The sequence below is a fragment of the Mus caroli genome, unplaced genomic scaffold (genome assembly GCF_978045245.1).
Source record: "Mus caroli unplaced genomic scaffold, Mus_caroli_1 scaffold_16, whole genome shotgun sequence".
Classification (NCBI taxonomy): domain Eukaryota; kingdom Metazoa; phylum Chordata; class Mammalia; order Rodentia; family Muridae; genus Mus; species Mus caroli.
Genome location: NW_028227271.1, coordinates 97,913,395 through 97,932,858, shown reverse-complemented (window position 1 = coordinate 97,932,858; position 19,464 = coordinate 97,913,395). Strand labels below are relative to the sequence as shown.

Genomic DNA, 19,464 nt, shown 5'->3' with positions numbered 1-19,464 from the left:
CATGGCTTTTTAATTGGCATGTGGCAGGAATTCACACCTAAGCAAGGAAGGCAATACTGGTGTGTATAACTGTAAAGCCCAGAAATGGCTGCCTCAGGAATGGCTATGTCCAAGAATTCAAGTAACACCAAGAATGACTCCCTATAAATACACACACACACACACACACACACACACACCTCAAAAAAACTTCCCTCTAAAACCAACAAGATGGCTGCCAACAGCCCGCCCTGCAGGCTTGGACTCTTGTAGGCAATATTGTTTCCTTAAGTTATCTCCAACGCCCACTGATAGTAATAAACCTTGAGTCGTTTATAATCTCCATCATATTAAGGCTTCCTCTTGCTACGTGGCTTATCTATGACCAGCCAACTTCATAAAAAAGATCCAACTTAGAAGGAACTTGGAAAGAACAAAAGAGGCTGGGTGCTTTCCATTGCCTGGGAAATCTATACTTAGAGACTGTAAAGTTAACTATGGTGTGCAGAAAGGGGGGAAATGGGCAAGTTAGTGACCTCTAGGAGCTTAGTCGACTCTTCAAAACAGAAAACTCTAACAGTCTTAAAGTCCCCAACCATAAATTCCACAATGAGGAAATATCTAGATGAGAAATCTCCCCCGCTGAAGGGGAAGTTAGATAAACACATAGAGGAAATGAAAGCAAAACAGGCCTTAGTCATGCTCAAGAGCATGGAGGAATGGATGGGTTGGGTTTGAGGCAGAAAAGTAGAAGAGGCATGTATTTCTGAGCCTCTTTTCCCACCTTCAGAGCATCCTTGGGATGCTGGTCCCTCCCTACTCAGAATCCATTCACAAGTCACAACCTATTGGGCTTTTAAAATATTCACTGGGACTGGAGAGATGGCTCCTTGGTTAAGAGCACTGACTGCTTGCTCTTCCAGAAGTCCAGAGTTCAATTCCCAGCAACCACATTGTGGCTCACAATGTGTTGGGATCTGATGTCCTCCTCTGATGTGTCTGAAGATAGCAACAGTGTACTCATACATTAAAAAAAAAAAAAAGTGTGTAAAATAGTCACTCAACAAACCTTTGAGTCACTCCTCTGTGTCTTTTCTATTGAACTTCAGGGAAGGCCATGCACAAAATAGAGATCTCTGCTTCTATATGAAGCAAGGGCAGGAGAAACAGGAACTGACGGACAGATGGAAGACACTGTGGTGGGCAGTAAGGGTCAAGTGCTGAGGGAGAAAACAGGAAAGGAAAACGTGAGGGGTGTTACAGGCAGCATAGCATTACAGCTTTAAACAGAGATCCGAGGGAGCAAAGATGCAAGGGGATGTGGGCGTTGGGCATAAAGCTGTGGGGGAGGGGCTGCTCAAGGCAGAGAACAGAGAGAACAGAAAGGCTCAAGTCTAAGGAAGAGGCGAGCAGAATTACACTAACAGCAGCAAGAGACACAATGGGGAAAGAGCCCGCTGTTGTAAGGGCTCCATGTGCTGTGACAGTCTGCGACTGTCACAGAAGTGAGATGCGAACCCCTGATGGTTGCAGCACAGCACCAAGGTTTTTTGACTTTTGTTTGATTAAGGCCACTTTAAGTAGATGGGCAAACTCGGGGGCAGCACCAGAACCATTTAGATGGTGCAGAAATGCAGGCAATCTACCGAAGCATTCTAGCCAAGATGGGCTGTTCTCTGCAGAGGCGGCAAGAAATGTCTGCACTGTGGATAAATTTTGAAGGGAACGGTAGCAGAATTTGAATTTATTAATGAAACGCACAGTGAGGATCGTGTGTGGTCTTAGCAACTGGAAAGTGCCTGCCACAGGAGCATGAGGTTTGTGCCCATCACACAGGTAAAAAGCATGTATATGGAACCCCATTTCTGACGAAGCAGAGGGGTTACTGATACGGCAGAGACAGGTAGAGTCCGGAGGCTCACGGTAGCTAAATCAAAGGCTCTGGATTCACTGAGAAATACAAAATGTAACGTGATAAAGGAAGATCCCCAACTTCAACTGCTGGTCTAGACATGCACATGCATGCACACAGGTAGAAAGAAACTGGAAAGAGCCCATTCAGACTCTATTCAAGGTGTGAAGCAAAGACACGGAGTAACAACTAGGATGGGAAGAATTTTTGTTCGTTTCTGTTTCTATATTTTGAGGCAGGATCTCATGTCACTATAACTTAAGCTAATATTAGGTAGCAAGGGTAGCATGGAGCTTATATGAAAATGACAACATGCTTATATATGGTGATAAGAAATAACCAGCAAAGGCAAAAACAATGCTGTAGACTGGGAAGAATTTCTGGAACAGAGTCTGGCTCAGCATCAGTGAGGGCTTGGCTAAATGACTGACGAGGTTAGATCTTCCCGGGTGCACAGTGGAATCTCCAACGGGAAAGTGGGGAGGGCATTTGGGGAGCTAGGGACTTTGACCATGCAGAACCTGCCCAGCCTACTTCTGAAGTTATTCTAGGGAGTAGTTTCTAATCATGTCCTTCAGATCAATTTATGTCTCAAGTCTGAAAGGTTTGAAGGTAAATGGGAACTAGAAATCACGAATCATTTCAAAAATCTTGAGTTTGTGGGAGGCAGGTTACCGGTATTTTAAATTGAATTCTTTCGCCACCTAGTGGGCAGAAAGCAGGCCGCCCATTACATTTTCCTGTATGTTACTCTGACCAAATGAAGTGAAATCAGAAGGGGAGCTTCTTGCTGTTAATGTCCAAGTCCATGTCTTTTACTATAGCACATTTCTTAGGGCTGTTTTAAAGGAATCAGAATTGTATCAGTATAGCCTATCCTTCAGATGGAACCCTGGGTTGAGATTTGATATACAAAGCAACTTTTGTGGGTATTAATAGTAATAAGACAGGAAACGTGAGGTAATAAGAAATAATAATGAATGGGAAGTGACTAAGGTCAGAAAAGGAAAGGTTAACTGCTTTTCCTGAAGTCACTCTAGTTAGGACCAGGGATTGTTTTAAAGAAGAATGTCCCAGTGTGATCTTGTAATTAACTACAAGTGCTTTAGTTTTCCAGAACTGGAGACTTGGCACATCAGACAGCCTTACCTAATTCCATTTGGCAATATTTGGCTTAGGCCAGTCATCGTTTGGAAATTTCTCATAGGTGAAATATAGAAAGACGTGTTCCCAAGGGAGGGGTCCATTCCTGAAAAGGGCAGGTATAAAATAACGATATGCGTCACTTAGATCTTTCTTCAAAAAAAAAAAAAATCAGCAGTAAAAGGTTAAAAGCTAAACTTTTTTTTAATTAGGTATTTTCTTCATTTACATTTCAAATGCTATCCCAAAAGTCCCCCATACCCTCCCCCAACCACCCACCCACCCACCCACTCCCACTTCTTGGCCCTGGCGTTCCCCTGGACTGAGGCATATAAAGTTAAAAGCTAAACTTACAAAGAGTAAATAGAGCATTAAAATAAAATAAAAAACACAGTTTCACACCTTTAAATGTTAAGATATAGAGCCTTTGTTTGCTTGGTTTTGGTTTTACCTTCCTGGGAACTGAACCAGGACCTCACGCGCACTAGGCAAGCACTCTATCTCTGAGCTGCAACCCCCACCCCACCCGAAGAGTGCTCCAAAATGACGGGCATAATATTAAATGAATTTCATTTGGTTCTTTAGGCTGTGCAGGAAACAAAGAGCTGTAGTGAGAAGCCGGCTTGCAGGGACTTATCTCCGCAGTTAAGCTCCCTGCTCTTTCTCCTCCCTGCCCACTGCCTCCACTTGGCTGCCTGTGGTCAGCTGTGGCTGCCTGTGGTCAGCTGTGGCTGGTTCCTTTCTTCTCTCTGTGAAACTCTCCTTTATGCCTTCCTGGAACACTGAGCAGTTAGTGGCAACTGGACTTGGATCTTTTCAGGACATTTGCATCTATTTCTTATCCTCATCTTGGTCCATTTTATTCTCCACTGTCATGGCCATTGGGGTCATTATTTCATACTTATTATTTTAATACTATAAACTTCATGAACTCAGACCTATATAAAATGGCATCACATTTTATATGGCATAATATTGAGTCTATGTATGCAAGTAACATCTCCTTGGGTGAGAAACGCTTTGACTGAATGTGCCAATGCCTTTTGTCTTATTATTATTATTTATTTATTATGTATCCAGGTGTTTTAGAAAGTAGACGATGAGTCCAGTGGGGGATGATGATGGTGATGGTGAGAAAGACAGTGTGTGTGCCCGAAGAGAGAAAGAGAAAGAGAAATGAGGGAGAGAGATCAAAATGTCTGGATTATATAGGCAGGAGCCTTTTGGAGGAAGGGCAACTCAACCCCTAGGCTGGAAAGTTCAGGGATGGGAGCAGGGTGTGCCAGGCATGGACTGAGGGATGCTGGGAGAACCTTAAGTCCAGATCTGCTTTGAAACCAAACATTACTTAATTTCCATTGTAAAACTTGTTCTTCCTTGTCCACACCTAGCAATATTATTTAAATAATTATTTCCAAAAGGACCTTTTTTTCTTTGCTTTGCTTTGTCATTGAAATGGAAACTTATTATCTAGTCCAGGTTGGCTTTGAACCCCAGAGTACTGCAATTATAAATAAGTGTGTAAGTACAAAGCTACAGTAATTGCTCATTACTGGTTGGACCACCCAACTTCAGGAGGTTTCGACGTGTTGGCGTGAAGGTTAAAGTGACTTAACCATTCTTAGATGTTTCATGCCCCATATACAAATGTAATATACCGACTTTCCTTTTTAAGGATTTTGAATACCTTAAACCAATGGTTCTCAGCCTTCCTATCCCTGTGACCGTGATCGTTTGATATAGTTCCTAATGCTGTGCTGACCTCCAATCATAAAGTGACTTTGTTGCCACTTCATAACTGTAACCTTGCTACTGTTATGCACTGTATGTATATATCTTATATGCAGGATATCGGATACAGACTCCCAATGTGGGTCATGACCCACAGGCTAAGCACCGCTGCCTTAAATGGACTTCCCAAAGACTTCACTACAGAAACCCCTCCCAGGACACTGTAAAAGCTTTGGAATTAAATCAGTTCCTTTAAAGAGCCCAAGAGCTTTTGTGATTAAATTACTAATTAAACCCCGTGTGTTAGCATAAGATATCGAATCAGCCATCAGCAGGACACAGGCCTCTCATCCCAGCACTCAAGGTTTTGAACCATGGAGGTTATTAGGTCAAGGCCAACTTGACCTGCTAAATTTTTCAGTCGTAGTATTCCTGTGTGCCTTAACTTTGACTAAGAGCTCACAGCCTAAAGTCTTTGATAATTCATGTTCATATTTTATGTATTCATGCATTTATACCTTTCACATGGAGGTTTGCCTACCACCTCAGTTTTTCTTTTTTTTTCCTTGCAATTTATTTATTAAGGAAATCAGATTGTTTGCTTGTGGATGTTATGGCTAGCCTTGTCCGGGTTTTGCTGACTGGGTCTCTGTTAGTGCGTTAGCAGATTCTCTCCCCTCTGCCTCCTGAAGATTGCTAATTGAATGCAAAGTTGGCTTGCTGACATTTGGTTTTTCTTTCTTACTGTTTTATTTTTGGTTTGGGGTAAAGCTTGTCTCTAGATGATAGTGTATTTTTTATGTTATTTATCATTATTTTATGTGTGTGAGAGTGTTTTGCCTGTATGTATGTGTACTGTATACATGCTAAGTGTCTACTGAGGCCAGAAGAAATTTCAGTTTATATGTATATGTTTATGTATATTTTTACTTTAAGGCAAGCTTCTACTTTATTCTCATGGGTGTTTTTCTTTTCCTTCTTTCTTGTTTTCAGACATCCTATAAATGAAGAAAATCAAGATGGTGTCATGCACTCTGATGGTAAGGAGTAACTTTCTTCTTCTTTTTTTTAATCTGAAGTACATGTTTGAATTAGTCAAATGTCATGGCATCCTTAATGGCCAGTTACCATCACTGGCCTATGCTGGCCGGATCCCCTGTTTTACTGATTTCTTAGCGTTCTCATGCTTCATTTCCTTCTCTTTCTCACTACAGACAACATCCTAAAACACTCAGTGTGTATTTGTACATATTCTTCTCATATGATTATATGTAAGGATACATGTAATTTATATGAAAAGCAGATTCTGGAGTTTTCTTTTTGAGAACACTCAGTGCACGGGTTTTCCAGCCTCCACTCCATGACTGTGCACACATTTAGTCTGTGGTGAGTAGGCACCGCCCAGCACACCGTGGAATGCACATCTTACCGAGCTCTGTCTCACTGGGAGTGAAGAGACCCTGCAGGGCTCCGCTATGGGCTCGTCCAGGTGGACCTCAGAGACGCCATTTCTTCATAGAGCAATGGCAGTGGAAAGGCTGGTTGTGTGCTCCGAGGTAGTTACTTTGCTGGACAGGACTAGAGTGCTCCTCAGAACTCATACCCTGTCTACAGTCTCAGCAACAAGGCACGGATGTGGCCACGTCCCCACCTTTCACTAAGCTTTCTCATCATTTTCCCAGTCTTATGGTATAAAACAGATCTCATTTTAATTTTTATACATTTTATTTTTATTAAACTTATTCTGTGGCCTCTCTGTACACTTATACCATACACTCTGCCCCCACTCAGCCACCCACCTCCCTCTTCCCACTCCTACCCACTCAACACCACTTCCCCAGTGCAAGTCTCCTTTCTATTTCATGCTTTTGTTTTGTAACCCACTGGATTCTGCAAACTACCTACGTTCGGATGAGTGTGGACCCCTCTCCTGGAACGTTGGGAACCCATTACTGGCTTCATCGCTGAAATCAGCGCCTCTCCTCAGCTAATTCATATTGGTTTTCATTTCATGATTCTGTTTTCTGCTCTTGAGTTTGTATACAGTGCCAGTGTTCTTCCAACCAAACTCAAAGTAATTCATGCTCTTCCTATAGTATATCGACTATATATGAATGTGGGTATGTGTGTGCGTATATGATGTGGCCAATTGGAAGTTTTTAGTCCCCGTCTTAGGGTTACTATTGCTGTGATGAATCACCACATGGGGAGGAGAGGGCTTATTCAGCTTATGCTTCCACACCACAGTTCATCACTGAAGGAGGTCAGAACAGGAACTGGGCAGGAACCTGGAGGCAGGAACCTGGAGGCAGGAGCTGATGCAGAGGCCATGGAGGGGGCTGCTTACTGGTGTGCTCCTCATGGCTTGCTCAGTCTGCTTCCTTATAGAACCCAGGACCTCCAGTCCAGGAATGGCACCGTCCAAAATGGGCTGGGCCCTCCCCCAGCAATCACAATTAATCTATAGGTTCTCCTACAACCCAATTTTATGAAGGCATTTTTTAAAAATGGAGGTTCCCTTCTCTCAAATAATTTTAGCCTCTGTCACATTGACATAAAAGTACCCAGTACAGTCCCTGAGCTCTTTTCTATCCCTTTGTCCTATCTATGTGTTTTAAAGCAATACAACATTGTTGTTTTATTATGGCTGCGCTTAATGTTATTATCTTAGTAACATAATATCAGATTATGGCTTGATATCTGGCAGGGCACATTTTACACTAGACTCTTGAGTAGTCTTTTTTAATTTAATCACCTTAGCTTATTTAATTCATGAAAGTAAATCCTTAAGAAAGAATATGCCAATGAGTGTGAACTATTGGTGATTTCCACCTTCCCCCCGCCCCTGCCCTGCTTTACATCATTTCACATAAATACATGCATCAAATGTACTATGCCCCACATAAAGCAAATAATAGGTACCATAACTGTTATTTATTTTTGAATTATCTTATAAAAATTAATAAAATAACTTTGTAATTAAATTACAAGTGTTAAAAAAATACCAAGCACATATTTTATTTTGTGCGTTAAAACGTTACGTTCGGTTATACTTTAAATTGTTATAAGTACTATTTTATCCATTTTGAAGTGTGTCTAATTACAGCATATTGTCTTGTTTTGTTTTTTCAATCCTTTAGGTACTGGAAATCTAGAAGAGGTCAGATATTTTTATATTTCTTTTTCTATTGCTAAAATGGAATGCTTAACAATTATTATGATTCACATAGTATTGTTATAAACAGACAAATAAAAAGTTTTACAAGTCCCAATAGTATTTTTTCCTTTTCTAACCTCAGTTAATATATGAATGCTTGAAATATTATATGCCAGTCAGCATGCTGACCCATGGTAGAGTAGGGTAACGCTGAACATGTGTCTGGCTGCATAGCTAAATTATGAACAAGACAGAGAATTTAATTTCCTTTATTTTGTTCCTAGTGTCTCTCACAGTTAGAAAGAGAGAGAGAAAAAGAAAATTTCAAATAAGCCAATTTAGGCTCAAATTATATAAACTCATAAACATTTTAAGGAACAATTTGCCAATGAGATATATGTTAAACACTTATTTTAAGGAATAAATTGTCAATGAAATATGTGTGTGACCTTTTGGAATAATCACAGTAATTATCTAATTTTTCTTGACAGGAACAAGAGAGTGAAGGAGAAACATACGAAGACATGTATGCATTGCTTTCATTACCATAATGATTTTCTTCTAAAATGAATACAGTGTTTTATAAGAGGGCAGATGGGTATGCAAAAGCACTAGGAAGGAAAAGCTTTATTTACACTGACGTTTGGCCTGTAATGACCTTCCTTATTTTACTACAAAGGACTGAAATTGGTTCACTTCTTCAAGAACGCTACATGGGACTCTGGTGACAAACTGCCATGCGGGACCTGAAGCTACCTGAAAAGCAGTCAGGGGATAGACTCCAAAATCTGTATCTTTCTCTCCCTTCCTCCCTCTCCCTCTCTGTCTCTCTCTTTGTCTGTCTCTCTCTCTCTCTCTCTGTCTCTCTCTTTGTCTGTCTTTCTCTCTCTCTGTCTCTCTCTCTCTGTCTCTGTCTCTCTCTGTCTCTCTCTGTCTCTCTCTGTGTCTCTCTCTCTCTCTCTCTCTGTGTGTGTGTATGTGTGTGTGTGTGTGTGTGTGTGTTGTATCTTCTTCACCCAGTTATTATGGACTGTACCAGATGCCCACATTATAGCCTACTGAGTAGATATGAAAAAATGACTCTGCAATGGAGTTTAAAATAGACTAAGAAATTGCTTGGAAACTGCCTTCATTTGAATTTCTATTACTATGAAGAGATACTATGACCATGGCAATTCTTAAAAAGGAAAACATTATTTAATTGGGATTGGCTCACAGTTTCAGAGGCTCAGTGCATTATTGTCATGATGAGAAGCATGGCAGCATTCATACAGGCATGATGCTGGAGAAAGAGCTGTGAGTTCTACATCTTGATCCACAGGCAACATTTGCAACTGACCCACCAGAACTAGTTTGAGCATATGAGACCTCAAAGCCAGCCTCCACAATGATTCACTTCCCCCAACAAGGCCACACCTCCTGATAATGCCACTCCTGGTGGGCCTCGAATTCATGCCCATGAGTCTATGGGGTCCATTCTTATTCAAATCACCACAGAAAGTGTGTGGAACTAGTAGTAATCTTTTTTTAAGGTATTTATTCATTCACTTTACAATCCAATATAAGCCCTTCCTCTCCTCCCAGTACCCGCTCACACAACTCCTCCCCCCATTTCACCTTTCCCTTCTCTTTTGAAAAAGGGAATCCCCCTTCTGGGTGTTTTACACACACACACACACACACACACACACACACACACACACACCAGCACATCAAGTCACTTCAGCACTGGGCACATCCCCTCCTACTGAGGCTAGGCAAGGTGGTCCATTTAGGGGTGCAGGATCCACAGTCAGGCAGGTAGGAAACAGGCTCAGGGACAGCCTCTGCTCCAGTTGTTGGTGGACCCTCATGAAGACCAAGCTGCTCATCTGCTACATATGTGCAGGGGGTCTAGGTCCAGCCAATGATCGCTCTTTGATTGGTGGTTCAGTCTCTGGGAGCCCCCCAAGGAACCAGACTCTGTTGGTCTTCCCATGAAGTCCCCGGCCTTTTTGGGTCCCTCAGTCCTTCTCCCAACTCTTTGTAAGACTTCCAAGCTCCATCTTATGATTGGGTGAGTCTCTGTATCTCTTTCCATTGGCTGCTAGGTGGAGCCTCTCGGAGGATATTTATGCTGGGTTCCTATTTGCAAGCAGAGCAAAGGATCTTTAATAGTGTTCGATTGAATGCTGAGCTCAGGTGTCTTAATTTCCTCTGCCCAATTCTTCAACCTGTTCCATGTAGTCTCTAGATTAGAATGTGTTTGAGTAACTGTGCTCACGCATGCCTAGGAAAGTGTGGGGGCGACTTGCCAGCATCAAGGACAGGGGCTTTCTGATCAGTGCCTCCCTCCTTGTGGTGCACACTGCAGCGGGGAGTAGCTGCACTGCCAGAGAAGGTATTTGTAGCTATGGGCTCCTCTGGCTTTACAAACAATCTCACACAGCCAGAGTTCTCACATCTTTAGCTTCTTGCCTTCATCTCTCATTTTTGGAGACCTCATTCTGTAGTGGGTAGACAACACCTCTCTGCACAGCGGTTCCTGACCTACGAACACCTGCACATGTAACCACAACATAACAATTTCTATTCACAGAGACTCATCTAAGGAAAGAGACAAGAAACGGGAAAAAGAAGAAAAGAAGAGGTTGGAACTAGAACGGAAGGAGCAGAAGGAGAGAGAGAAGAAAGAGCAAGAACTGAAGAAGAAATTCAAGGTGAGAGCTTGCTTGCTGATGAATAAAGCCATAGCATTATTTTTGTCCAAAACACCATCTTATCCTACCATCAAAAATGAAATGGGATTAATAAAATAAAATAAAACTAGCTTATAATTGGTGGGTACCCAGGGATTTCCTGTTGACAGAGGAAATGAATACATCATTACTGTGTGCCATGAGTCTGGACTCACACACAAAGATGTCCCAATGGCACATCACACAGTGGTTGCTTTGGACATAGTATTCCTGGATGAACCACATTCCCTGGAGTTACCAGAGACCCTGGTCTCTGGATCAAACTATACACTTGCCTTTAAGCCTCATACTTAGTGATAGTCTATGACCTGTTGCCTCTCGTCCCTCTTTAAATGCTTCAACTTCTGACCTTTATCTTCTCTGAATGCTGGTAACTGTCAGCTCTATGGCTACCCCTACTATGCTACATGCACAGGCTGAACTCTCATGGCTGTGCCATCTTTGATGACGGAAGCCATCTGGTATGTTTCCGGGGCCTCAGAAGTATTTGGAGCAACGATGTGAGTTACAAAACTATTCTTCACTTCTAAGGGAATTCACATGGTTTTCATTAAATATTTATTCCTTTAAGTATTTATTTCTCTAGAGAATTTGATACATGGGATTACGAAGTGTGACTCATGTATAACTTCCCAGTGCGTTTGTTATGTTAAAACAAAAGTTTCCCAGCTTGCTGCAAGGAAAACACCCAGCTTGGAGTCGTTGGGACAGACCTAGATTCCAATTCCAGCTGTACGTACCCGTTCTGTATTCTCAGACTTATTCCTCACGCCTTGGGGTTCAGATTCTTCGTCTTTAACGTGAAAATAAATGACATTTCCTATAGTCTGTTACAAGATTAAATGAAATATGATATAAAAGCCTCTATATCTACTATGAGTTTCCGTGACATCTTGGAGAAAGTCTTCTGCATACAAGGAACGTTACGATTGTAACGCAAAAGCTAAGACATTTTACTCACACAGAGTCCACGACTACTGAGATGTATGATCTCGAAGGAAACATTTGATGCAGGGAAATGCATGTAGTATACTTTTCACAAGAGAGTATCCATAGTTTTCAAGGATTTGACAAAGACTTTGCCTACCCTGGAGAACTGTAGTAGGCAGCCATATCTTAAACAACAACAACGATAAACAAACAAACAAAAACCAATAACAGAAACAAAAACCAAGGCATTCAAATGTCATCCAGGACTTTTGATTACCAAGAAGAGAATTCCAGTGGCCAAGCAGCCCTCACACCAACCCGACGCAAAGCGTTAGATGGATTTTTAGTTACTCCCTGCACAGGGCCACAGCAGAGCTCATTGCAGGGGACAGGGAGCTGTGTCAGAGTCATGCTACCCCCAAAGGACTTGGAATCCAACTGACTGGCTAGCCAGAAAGATTTTGGACAGCACTTTGTGTCCTGCCTGTGAGCAATGTCTCCTCTTCAGGAAAAGGGATATTTATTGACTTAGGGCAGTTTTTATATATAATTAGCTTGGGGTTTGAGAGATGGCTTAACTCTTAAGAGCACTGGCTGCTCGTCTAGAGGACCTGGTTTGATTTTTTAGCACCCACATAGTGGCTCACAAACTGTGACTGCAGTCACTCCATGGATACTGCATGCTTTGCACAGACATATATGCAGACAAAACTCCACACACATTAAACATTTCACAAAAAGATAACTTCTCTAGGGAATAATTTTATACAATAATAAAGCCTCTATGTTTAAGGCAAAAAAGAAAAACAAAGGATTTGAGGTTAGTTTGGGAAAAAAGGTAATGCATTGCTTCACACATTCATTCAAATAATTTTGTTAATACAAAAAACAGTATAGAAGTCATATCAGTGAATAAGAGCCCAAGAGTCTGTCAAGTGTGAGACCTATATTTTACTCAGATGTTAATAGACACTGGGGTTGTAAATGTGAGAATCCATCAGTGTAATGGCATATCATAATTAAATTTATAGTTTTTCTTTTTTGCTGACATATCAATTTATTGATACTAAAATAAATTTGACTTTATTAAGAAATCATTCTTGCCGGGCAGTGGTGGCACACACCTTTAATCCCAGTACTTGGGAGGCAGAGGTAGGCAGATTTCTGAGTTCAAGGCCAGCCTGGTCTACAAAGTGAGTTCCAGAACAGCAGAGCTATACAGAGAAACCCTGTCTCGAAAAACCAAAAAAAAAAAAAGAAAAGAAAAGAAAAGAAAAACGAAAAAAGAAAAGAAATCATCCTCAAAAACTGGCATGGCACTATGTATTTCACTGAAGTCATAAAAAAGAGTCAACAAGTAACCAATTCATACTCTGAACACTGCATGAATCCAAGCCCAACGCAGCTGCAGATCTGTTAGTCAAATATTCAGATTACACATTGTTTACAGAGTCCAACTATATAATAAAGCCAGCTCAGCCCAAAACCTTTCTACTTGAGTCTGCTCTTACTAATAAATCCCATAGTTGATATGATAGTTGGCTATCAATTTATGCTTTTAATTAATTAATATGTCACCTAATTCACAACATAGGCTCAATGAAACACGCTCTTCCCCACCCCCCAAAAAATCACAATCCATACTTGTCAAAAGATGAGAGACACCCTATTAAAGACAGTCATTTAGGAAAAGAAAATTAGGATCTAAGGACTCATGCCTTAAAATATATTATTCTATTAATAAATCATCATACTATTCAAATATTAGTTATGAAAACTTTGCCTAGTATTTGTTTACTATTTTTGAAGCTATTTATATACTGCTATCTTATTTGTAGCAGATAGTATTTACTACAAGTTTATATTTCAACAGGCAAAAGAAAGGAATTCAGGAACAAAGGGAGGGAGGGAGGGAAGGAGGGAGGGGAGGAGGGAGGGAGGGAGGGAGGAAGGAAGAATGTAAGAGAGAAAGGGCTAGTGTGCATTAGTACATATGCGGTCCCATTTACTCGATCTTTGTTCCAGAGGTCTTCTGCTCATCAGACCCCCACCACTCTCTGATGAACCACACACACCTGTTCTCCTGGTCTCTGTTGGTCTTGCACCACCCCTGCGGCTTGGCGCTTAACTCTTTCTCTTTTGTATCTTTTCTTCATTCTTCCCTCATAAATTACATCCCGGTTGCAGCTTCCCTTCTCCCACCCCCTCCTAGCCCTGCCCCCCTTCACTCCACCTCCACTTCTCTTCAGAAAAGTTCAGGACTCCCACGGATATCAACAAAATATGACGCATTAAGTTATAGTAAGGCACCATTCTTCATATTAAGGCTGGATGAGGCAACCCAGGAAGGAAAAAAGCGTCTCAAAAGCACTCAAAAGGGTCAGGGATAGCCCCTGGTCCCACTCTTAGGAGTGCCACAAGAAGACCAGTTTACACAACTGTAACATATATGCAGAGGGCAGAGGTTAAACCCACGAGTCAGAGCAAGACCTCCCTCCCTCTCTTTCCCTCTGCATGTGTGTTTGTGTGTCTGTGTGTGTCTCTATGTGTGTCTGTGTGTGTATCTGTGTGTGTCTCTGTGTGTGTTCATTTTTTCTGTATTATTCTTTGACTAGATCCACTAGTAAGACCCCCTGATTGTCAGTTCAGTCTCTCTGAGCCCCTGTAAGCCCTGGGTAGTTGGTTCTGTGGGGTTTCTTTGATGTTCTTGATCCCCCTGGTTCCTACAATCCTTCCTCCCCTTCTACAGGGTCCCCTGAGGTAAGCCTACTGTTTGGCTGTGGGACACTGTGTCTGCCTTAACCCCTTTAATAAGAGCACACACCAGGAGTGACAGTTGTGGAATTATTGTCTTTTGAGATTACATTTTTAGTGTTTTTCCATTATGTTTTCTACCTTGTAGCTCACAGGCCCCATTCAAGTCATCCACCATGCAAAAGCCTGCTTCGATGTCAAAGGAGGAAAGAACGAGCTGAGCTTCAAACAAGGAGAGGACATTGAGATTATCCGCATCACAGACAACCCAGAAGGAAAATGGCTGGGCAGGACTGCAAGGGGGTCATGTGAGCTCACCTTTTCCAAGGGCTTGGAGGCTTTCGGGGCTAGTCAGTTTCTTATTCCCCCCCCCCACCTCTCTCCCTCCCTCCTTACCTCTCTCCCTTTCCCTTTTTCTCCCTCTCTCCTTCCCTTCTTCTGTCCCTCTCCCTCCCTTTCTTTCCCTCCATTGGGTGTCTGTGTGTGTGTGTGTGTGTGTGTGTCTGTGTGTGTGTGTGTCTGTGTGTGTGTCTGTCTGTCTGTCTGTGTGTGTGTGTGTGTGTGTGTGTGTGTATCTGTGTCTGTGTTCATTTTTTTCTGTATTATTTTTGGCTAGTTTTATTTGAGAACTTCATATAACATGTTTTGATCATAGTCACCTTCCTCCCCAGCTCTTCCCCGATTCAAACTCTCTTTCCTTTTCAACCAACTTTGTATCTTTTTCCCTCCCTTTCTCCCTGATCCATAGCAATTTATGTTACCCAAATATTCTTGGATGTGTGTCTTTTCACTGGAGTGTGGTCTACACCAGGGGCTATGCCTTAGAGGAAACTTACTTGTTCTTTTCCAATAACTATCAGTTGCCAGTCACTTGTTGGTTAGGAATGGAACTTCATGCCCAACTCCCCTCTCATGTAGGGATTGATCTGTCTAGGTCTTGACAGGTCTTGTGAATAGTATCACAACTGCTATAAGTTTGTATGTACAGTTGTCCTGCTCTGTCTGGAGGACAGTTTTCTTCTAATTGTCTGCCTTTTTCTGGTCCTTAAACTCTTTCTGTCCTTCTGCAATATCCCGAGCCTTGGAGGAGGGGTACTATACATACCTTCCATGTAAGGTTGGGCATTCTTTAGTCTCTGATCCACTGCACTGTTCCCAGTCATGGGTCTACGTGTTCATTATCTATGTGTATCTATGTATAAACAGAAGCTTCTAGGATAAGAGTTATAAGATGCCTAAACCTATGCAATGTATGATGTATGATAAGTCATCAGGGGTTATTTTAATACTGTATCCATGAAGAATAGTAGTACCTTCTCTGCCTAGCTATAAGTCCCTTTTGAGTTAGCATTGGATCCTTCCAGACCTTTATGCCTCATATTAGGAATATGCTATGGATAAACAGAGAGGGAAAAAAAGTATAGTTCTCTTTAGTGAAGAGTGATGTAAACTTTTACAAAAGTCATTATGTTCTTCATTTCAGTTGGGGGGAAAAAAAAGAAATGTGTCCTGCGAGGCACTTTAAAATCTTCACATTAAATTTTTTAAAATGTATTTATTTATTATATGTAAGTACACTGTAGCTGTCTTCAGACACTCCAGAAGAGAGCATCAGATTTCATTACGGATTGTTGTGAGCCACCATGTGGTTGCTGGGATTTGAACTCAGGACCTTTGGAAGAGTAGTCGGTGCTCTTAACCACTGAGCCATATCACCAGCCCATTCACATTGAATCTTGACTCACTTTAAAGTGTCACAAGTTAAGTCTCTAACAGAGTATATAAAACCACAGAAGGTCCTTAAGCCAGGTGGCAAGCAAAGAGACCTTTAATGTTTAATGAAGTACCATTGGATGTACCCATGTGTTCATGCATAGGTATGCACATACGTAGCCAGGGGACCAAATCCAGAGCTCTGGGCATGTTAAGCTCCATTCCCAGCCCTGAAGAGAAATCTCTAAGAGTAAGTGAGCAATTGATGCTTCAAAACACACTCTCAAGTGTCTAAGCTCCAGGTGCCCGGACCCCTTTCTCCCTTTGGTAGATGGTTATATTAAAACAACTGCCGTGGAGATTGACTATGATTCGCTGAAACGGAAGAAGAACTCCCTCAATGCTGTCCCACCAAGACTTGTTGAAGATGACCAGGAGGTCTATGATGATGTGGCTGAGCAGGATGCCCCTAACAGGTGTGTGACACACCCAGGCAGCGAGCACACTACTGCCCCCTTGCCAGACGTCATGTATTTCAGGATTCCACAATTGTACCTTCCATGTCACCTAATGCTCTCAGTCACCAAACTAAATCACTGTGTACAACAACCCCAGTGTGAGTGACTGCAGGGCCCTGTGAAACTCGTTATCTTCTTTTACTTGTTGGCCACACACATCATGTGCTATTTGAAACATAGTGGGTTGTATAATTGTGTTAAATGTGTTGTCTGCTACACAACACTCTTGTGATGTTCATTATGAGTTAATCTTAGGGACATGCCTAAACTAGTATGATTTGAGAAACTATGAAGAAGAAGAGGTAAAGTATACCACACATGTGCGTGTGAGTGTGTGCGTGCGCACACACACACACACACACTCTCTCACACACACACACACACACACTTTTTCACCCTTAAATCTCTGAGTCTAAATACATTTCGTGTCATTGTGTAAAAATATAACAAGAAAGAGAATGGCTTACACTACAACTCTAGTATAGGCCTAAAATAAATCAGATCTCAATCTTCTATAATCCATAGACATTCCATAAAAATCCAACTTTCCAGTGTCTAATTACTCCTAATTACTCCACTACATTAGAGTGGCATTTTCTCCTAGAAAAATAAACACACTTTCACGGAGCAGAGGAACAAAACCGAAGTGTCCTATTTGGAGAGGCAAATAAAGGCATATTCTCCCACGTGTCAGCATGGGAGTTTCTCAAGGCTACACTGAAATACTTGAGACCTTTGACTTATAAAGAGGAAAGGTTTGTGTAACTGGTATTTTGGAAGTTCCAGTCTGAGATCAAGGAATTGTATATACCACATACAAATATAAATAAATTCACCCTATAGATGAAATGAGCGTGTAGGAGCTCTGCTCCTATCGTGTGATACTCCTGAGGCTTTAGCTGTGAGACTCTCCAAGGGGAGACACTCTCCAGGAGCATCAGTTATCCAGAACACAGTTCTAAGAACTGCCTCTTTCAGGGGAGGGGCAGAGAAAATAGATATGACGGCGACTGCTAGAGACAGTGTGACAACAGTTTCTAGAGGGTGATGTACCATGCCATTCTACAAAGTTCCATTGAGAGCAGTGTGCCTTTATTAATTATCCAGTGGTCTGTATCAGACTAGTTCCTTCCACTGGATTATAAAAGGAATGTTCAAGTTGAGAACCAGGGTACAGTTGTCCTGCATGAAGATAACATCACGTTTGTGCCTGCTGCTGGTACAAAGACCAAAATGGGGTCAGCACATAGCTAGGTTCAAGAGGAGTTAAACCCCCGGAATCCCAGATTCCTTCCTGCAAAATGACAAAATTGTACAAGCAGACGTCTTACATTTTTCCAGTGCCCACACTTGGTTCACACAGGGCGACACAGGCCAGAGTACCTGACTATAAAAGCTAAAATAGAAATTCTTGACTGTTAGGTAAAAAATAAAATAAAAGTAAAAAACAAAACCGACCTGGGTTTTGAGAGATAAAAGTCCTATCAAGAGATCAGCTCATTTTATTTTCTCTTAAAACAAGACTGTAATGATATTAGATTAAGAGTTAGATATGGTGGGTCTAAGATACTGAAAATGGATATAACTGATGAAACGATAATTGTCCTAATTGACTCCTAAAATAACACAGGGTGACTTTTAAAGTAATTTTAAATATAATGTGTAATGATTGAAAACTGCCTAATGGGAAGTTTATTGAAAGAAAGCAGCCTTCAGTGTCATGAACTAGGATACTAGAGCCCACTGTTTCCTGCTAATTGGTTACATTGTTGCCCTGTCCCTTCTGATCTACTACACTTAACGTTCTTCTTGCTCTTCCTGTATTTCATCCTAGTTTTAAGTAGAATGTTAATATTTACAGTCTGCTCAGTGTTTGAATTTCTATTCTTGGAAACCAAATAATTCATTCATTAACACATTTCTTTTTTGTTTCGTTCCTAGCCACGGTCAGAGCGGAAGTGGAGGTGAGACACAAGCTTTCTGTTTGTAGTCTTGAACATGTTTGAAAATGTTAATGAGAAAACACTGTAGTTTGCTAACTGTAAAGAGGAGTTTTTTTTATATTTCTGTACATCAAATCAAGTATTTTAAATATCATTTTATTGGTACAGCCATTGTGCCACAAGAAGATTTCTGTGTAAGCATATAATGAACTTTACCATATCCTCCCAACCCGTACCTTTCTTCCTCTTCCTCTTCCTCTTCCTCTTCCTCTTCCTCTTCCTCTTCCTCTTCCCCCTCCCCTTACTTCCTACCTTTGCTCCCCTAGATAATTTCTCTTCTGCTTTCTTGTCATATATACATACATCATTTTATAGATCTGTATAGGAACCAGAAGTTAAACACTCAGCGGGATCTTCAGGAGGGAAAGTACTTGGAGTCTATGACCCAGATTCTAGACTTGGTCACCAAGTGACTGTGACTCAGTCACTTCTGTCTCCCACGTTTGCTGTGGATCCTCGTGTGACTCCAGTCTCAGAGTGCCCGGGATAGTCTTGCTTTCTGCACACTGTCTGAGTGCACCTAAGCCTCCCCAGCGCCACACGGTTTTTATCGCCATTGCTCTGTCGTGCGGCTTAATGTCAGGCATGGTGGTTCCCCCAGAAGTTCTTTTATTGTTGAGAATACTTTCTGCTATCCTAGGTTTTTTTGTTATTCCAGATAAATTTGCAAATTGCCCTTTCTAACTCTGTGAAGAATTGAGTTGGAATTTTGATGGGGATTGCATTGAATCTGTATATTGCTTTCGGCAAGATAGCCATTTTTACTATATTAATCCTGCCAATCCATGAGCGTGGGAGATCTATGTTTTCTCATATTAATTCTCACCCATGCGTTTTACATCAGATCCGGAGTGCCCATCATCCCTCATTTCTTTATGATGGCTTT

The 19,464-nt window shown here is 41.5% G+C and overlaps 1 protein-coding gene across 5 annotated transcripts in view; it reads left to right on the top strand.

The window, feature by feature from the left end:
* The window catches only part of Fyb1 (FYN binding protein 1), a 141,457-nt gene that overhangs the window by 96,436 nt on the left and 25,557 nt on the right, over positions 1-19,464 (top strand). For all 5 annotated transcript variants that reach the window (XM_029470073.2, XM_029470072.2, XM_085831470.1 and 2 more), the window contains exons 4-10: positions 5,759-5,805; positions 7,906-7,925; positions 8,414-8,448; positions 10,501-10,621; positions 14,493-14,652; positions 16,389-16,533; positions 18,517-18,539. In XM_029470073.2, the coding sequence (XP_029325933.1) occupies positions 5,759-5,805; positions 7,906-7,925; positions 8,414-8,448; positions 10,501-10,621; positions 14,493-14,652; positions 16,389-16,533; positions 18,517-18,539 (551 nt within the window). The remainder of the gene's footprint in view (positions 1-5,758; positions 5,806-7,905; positions 7,926-8,413; positions 8,449-10,500; positions 10,622-14,492; positions 14,653-16,388; positions 16,534-18,516; positions 18,540-19,464) is intronic.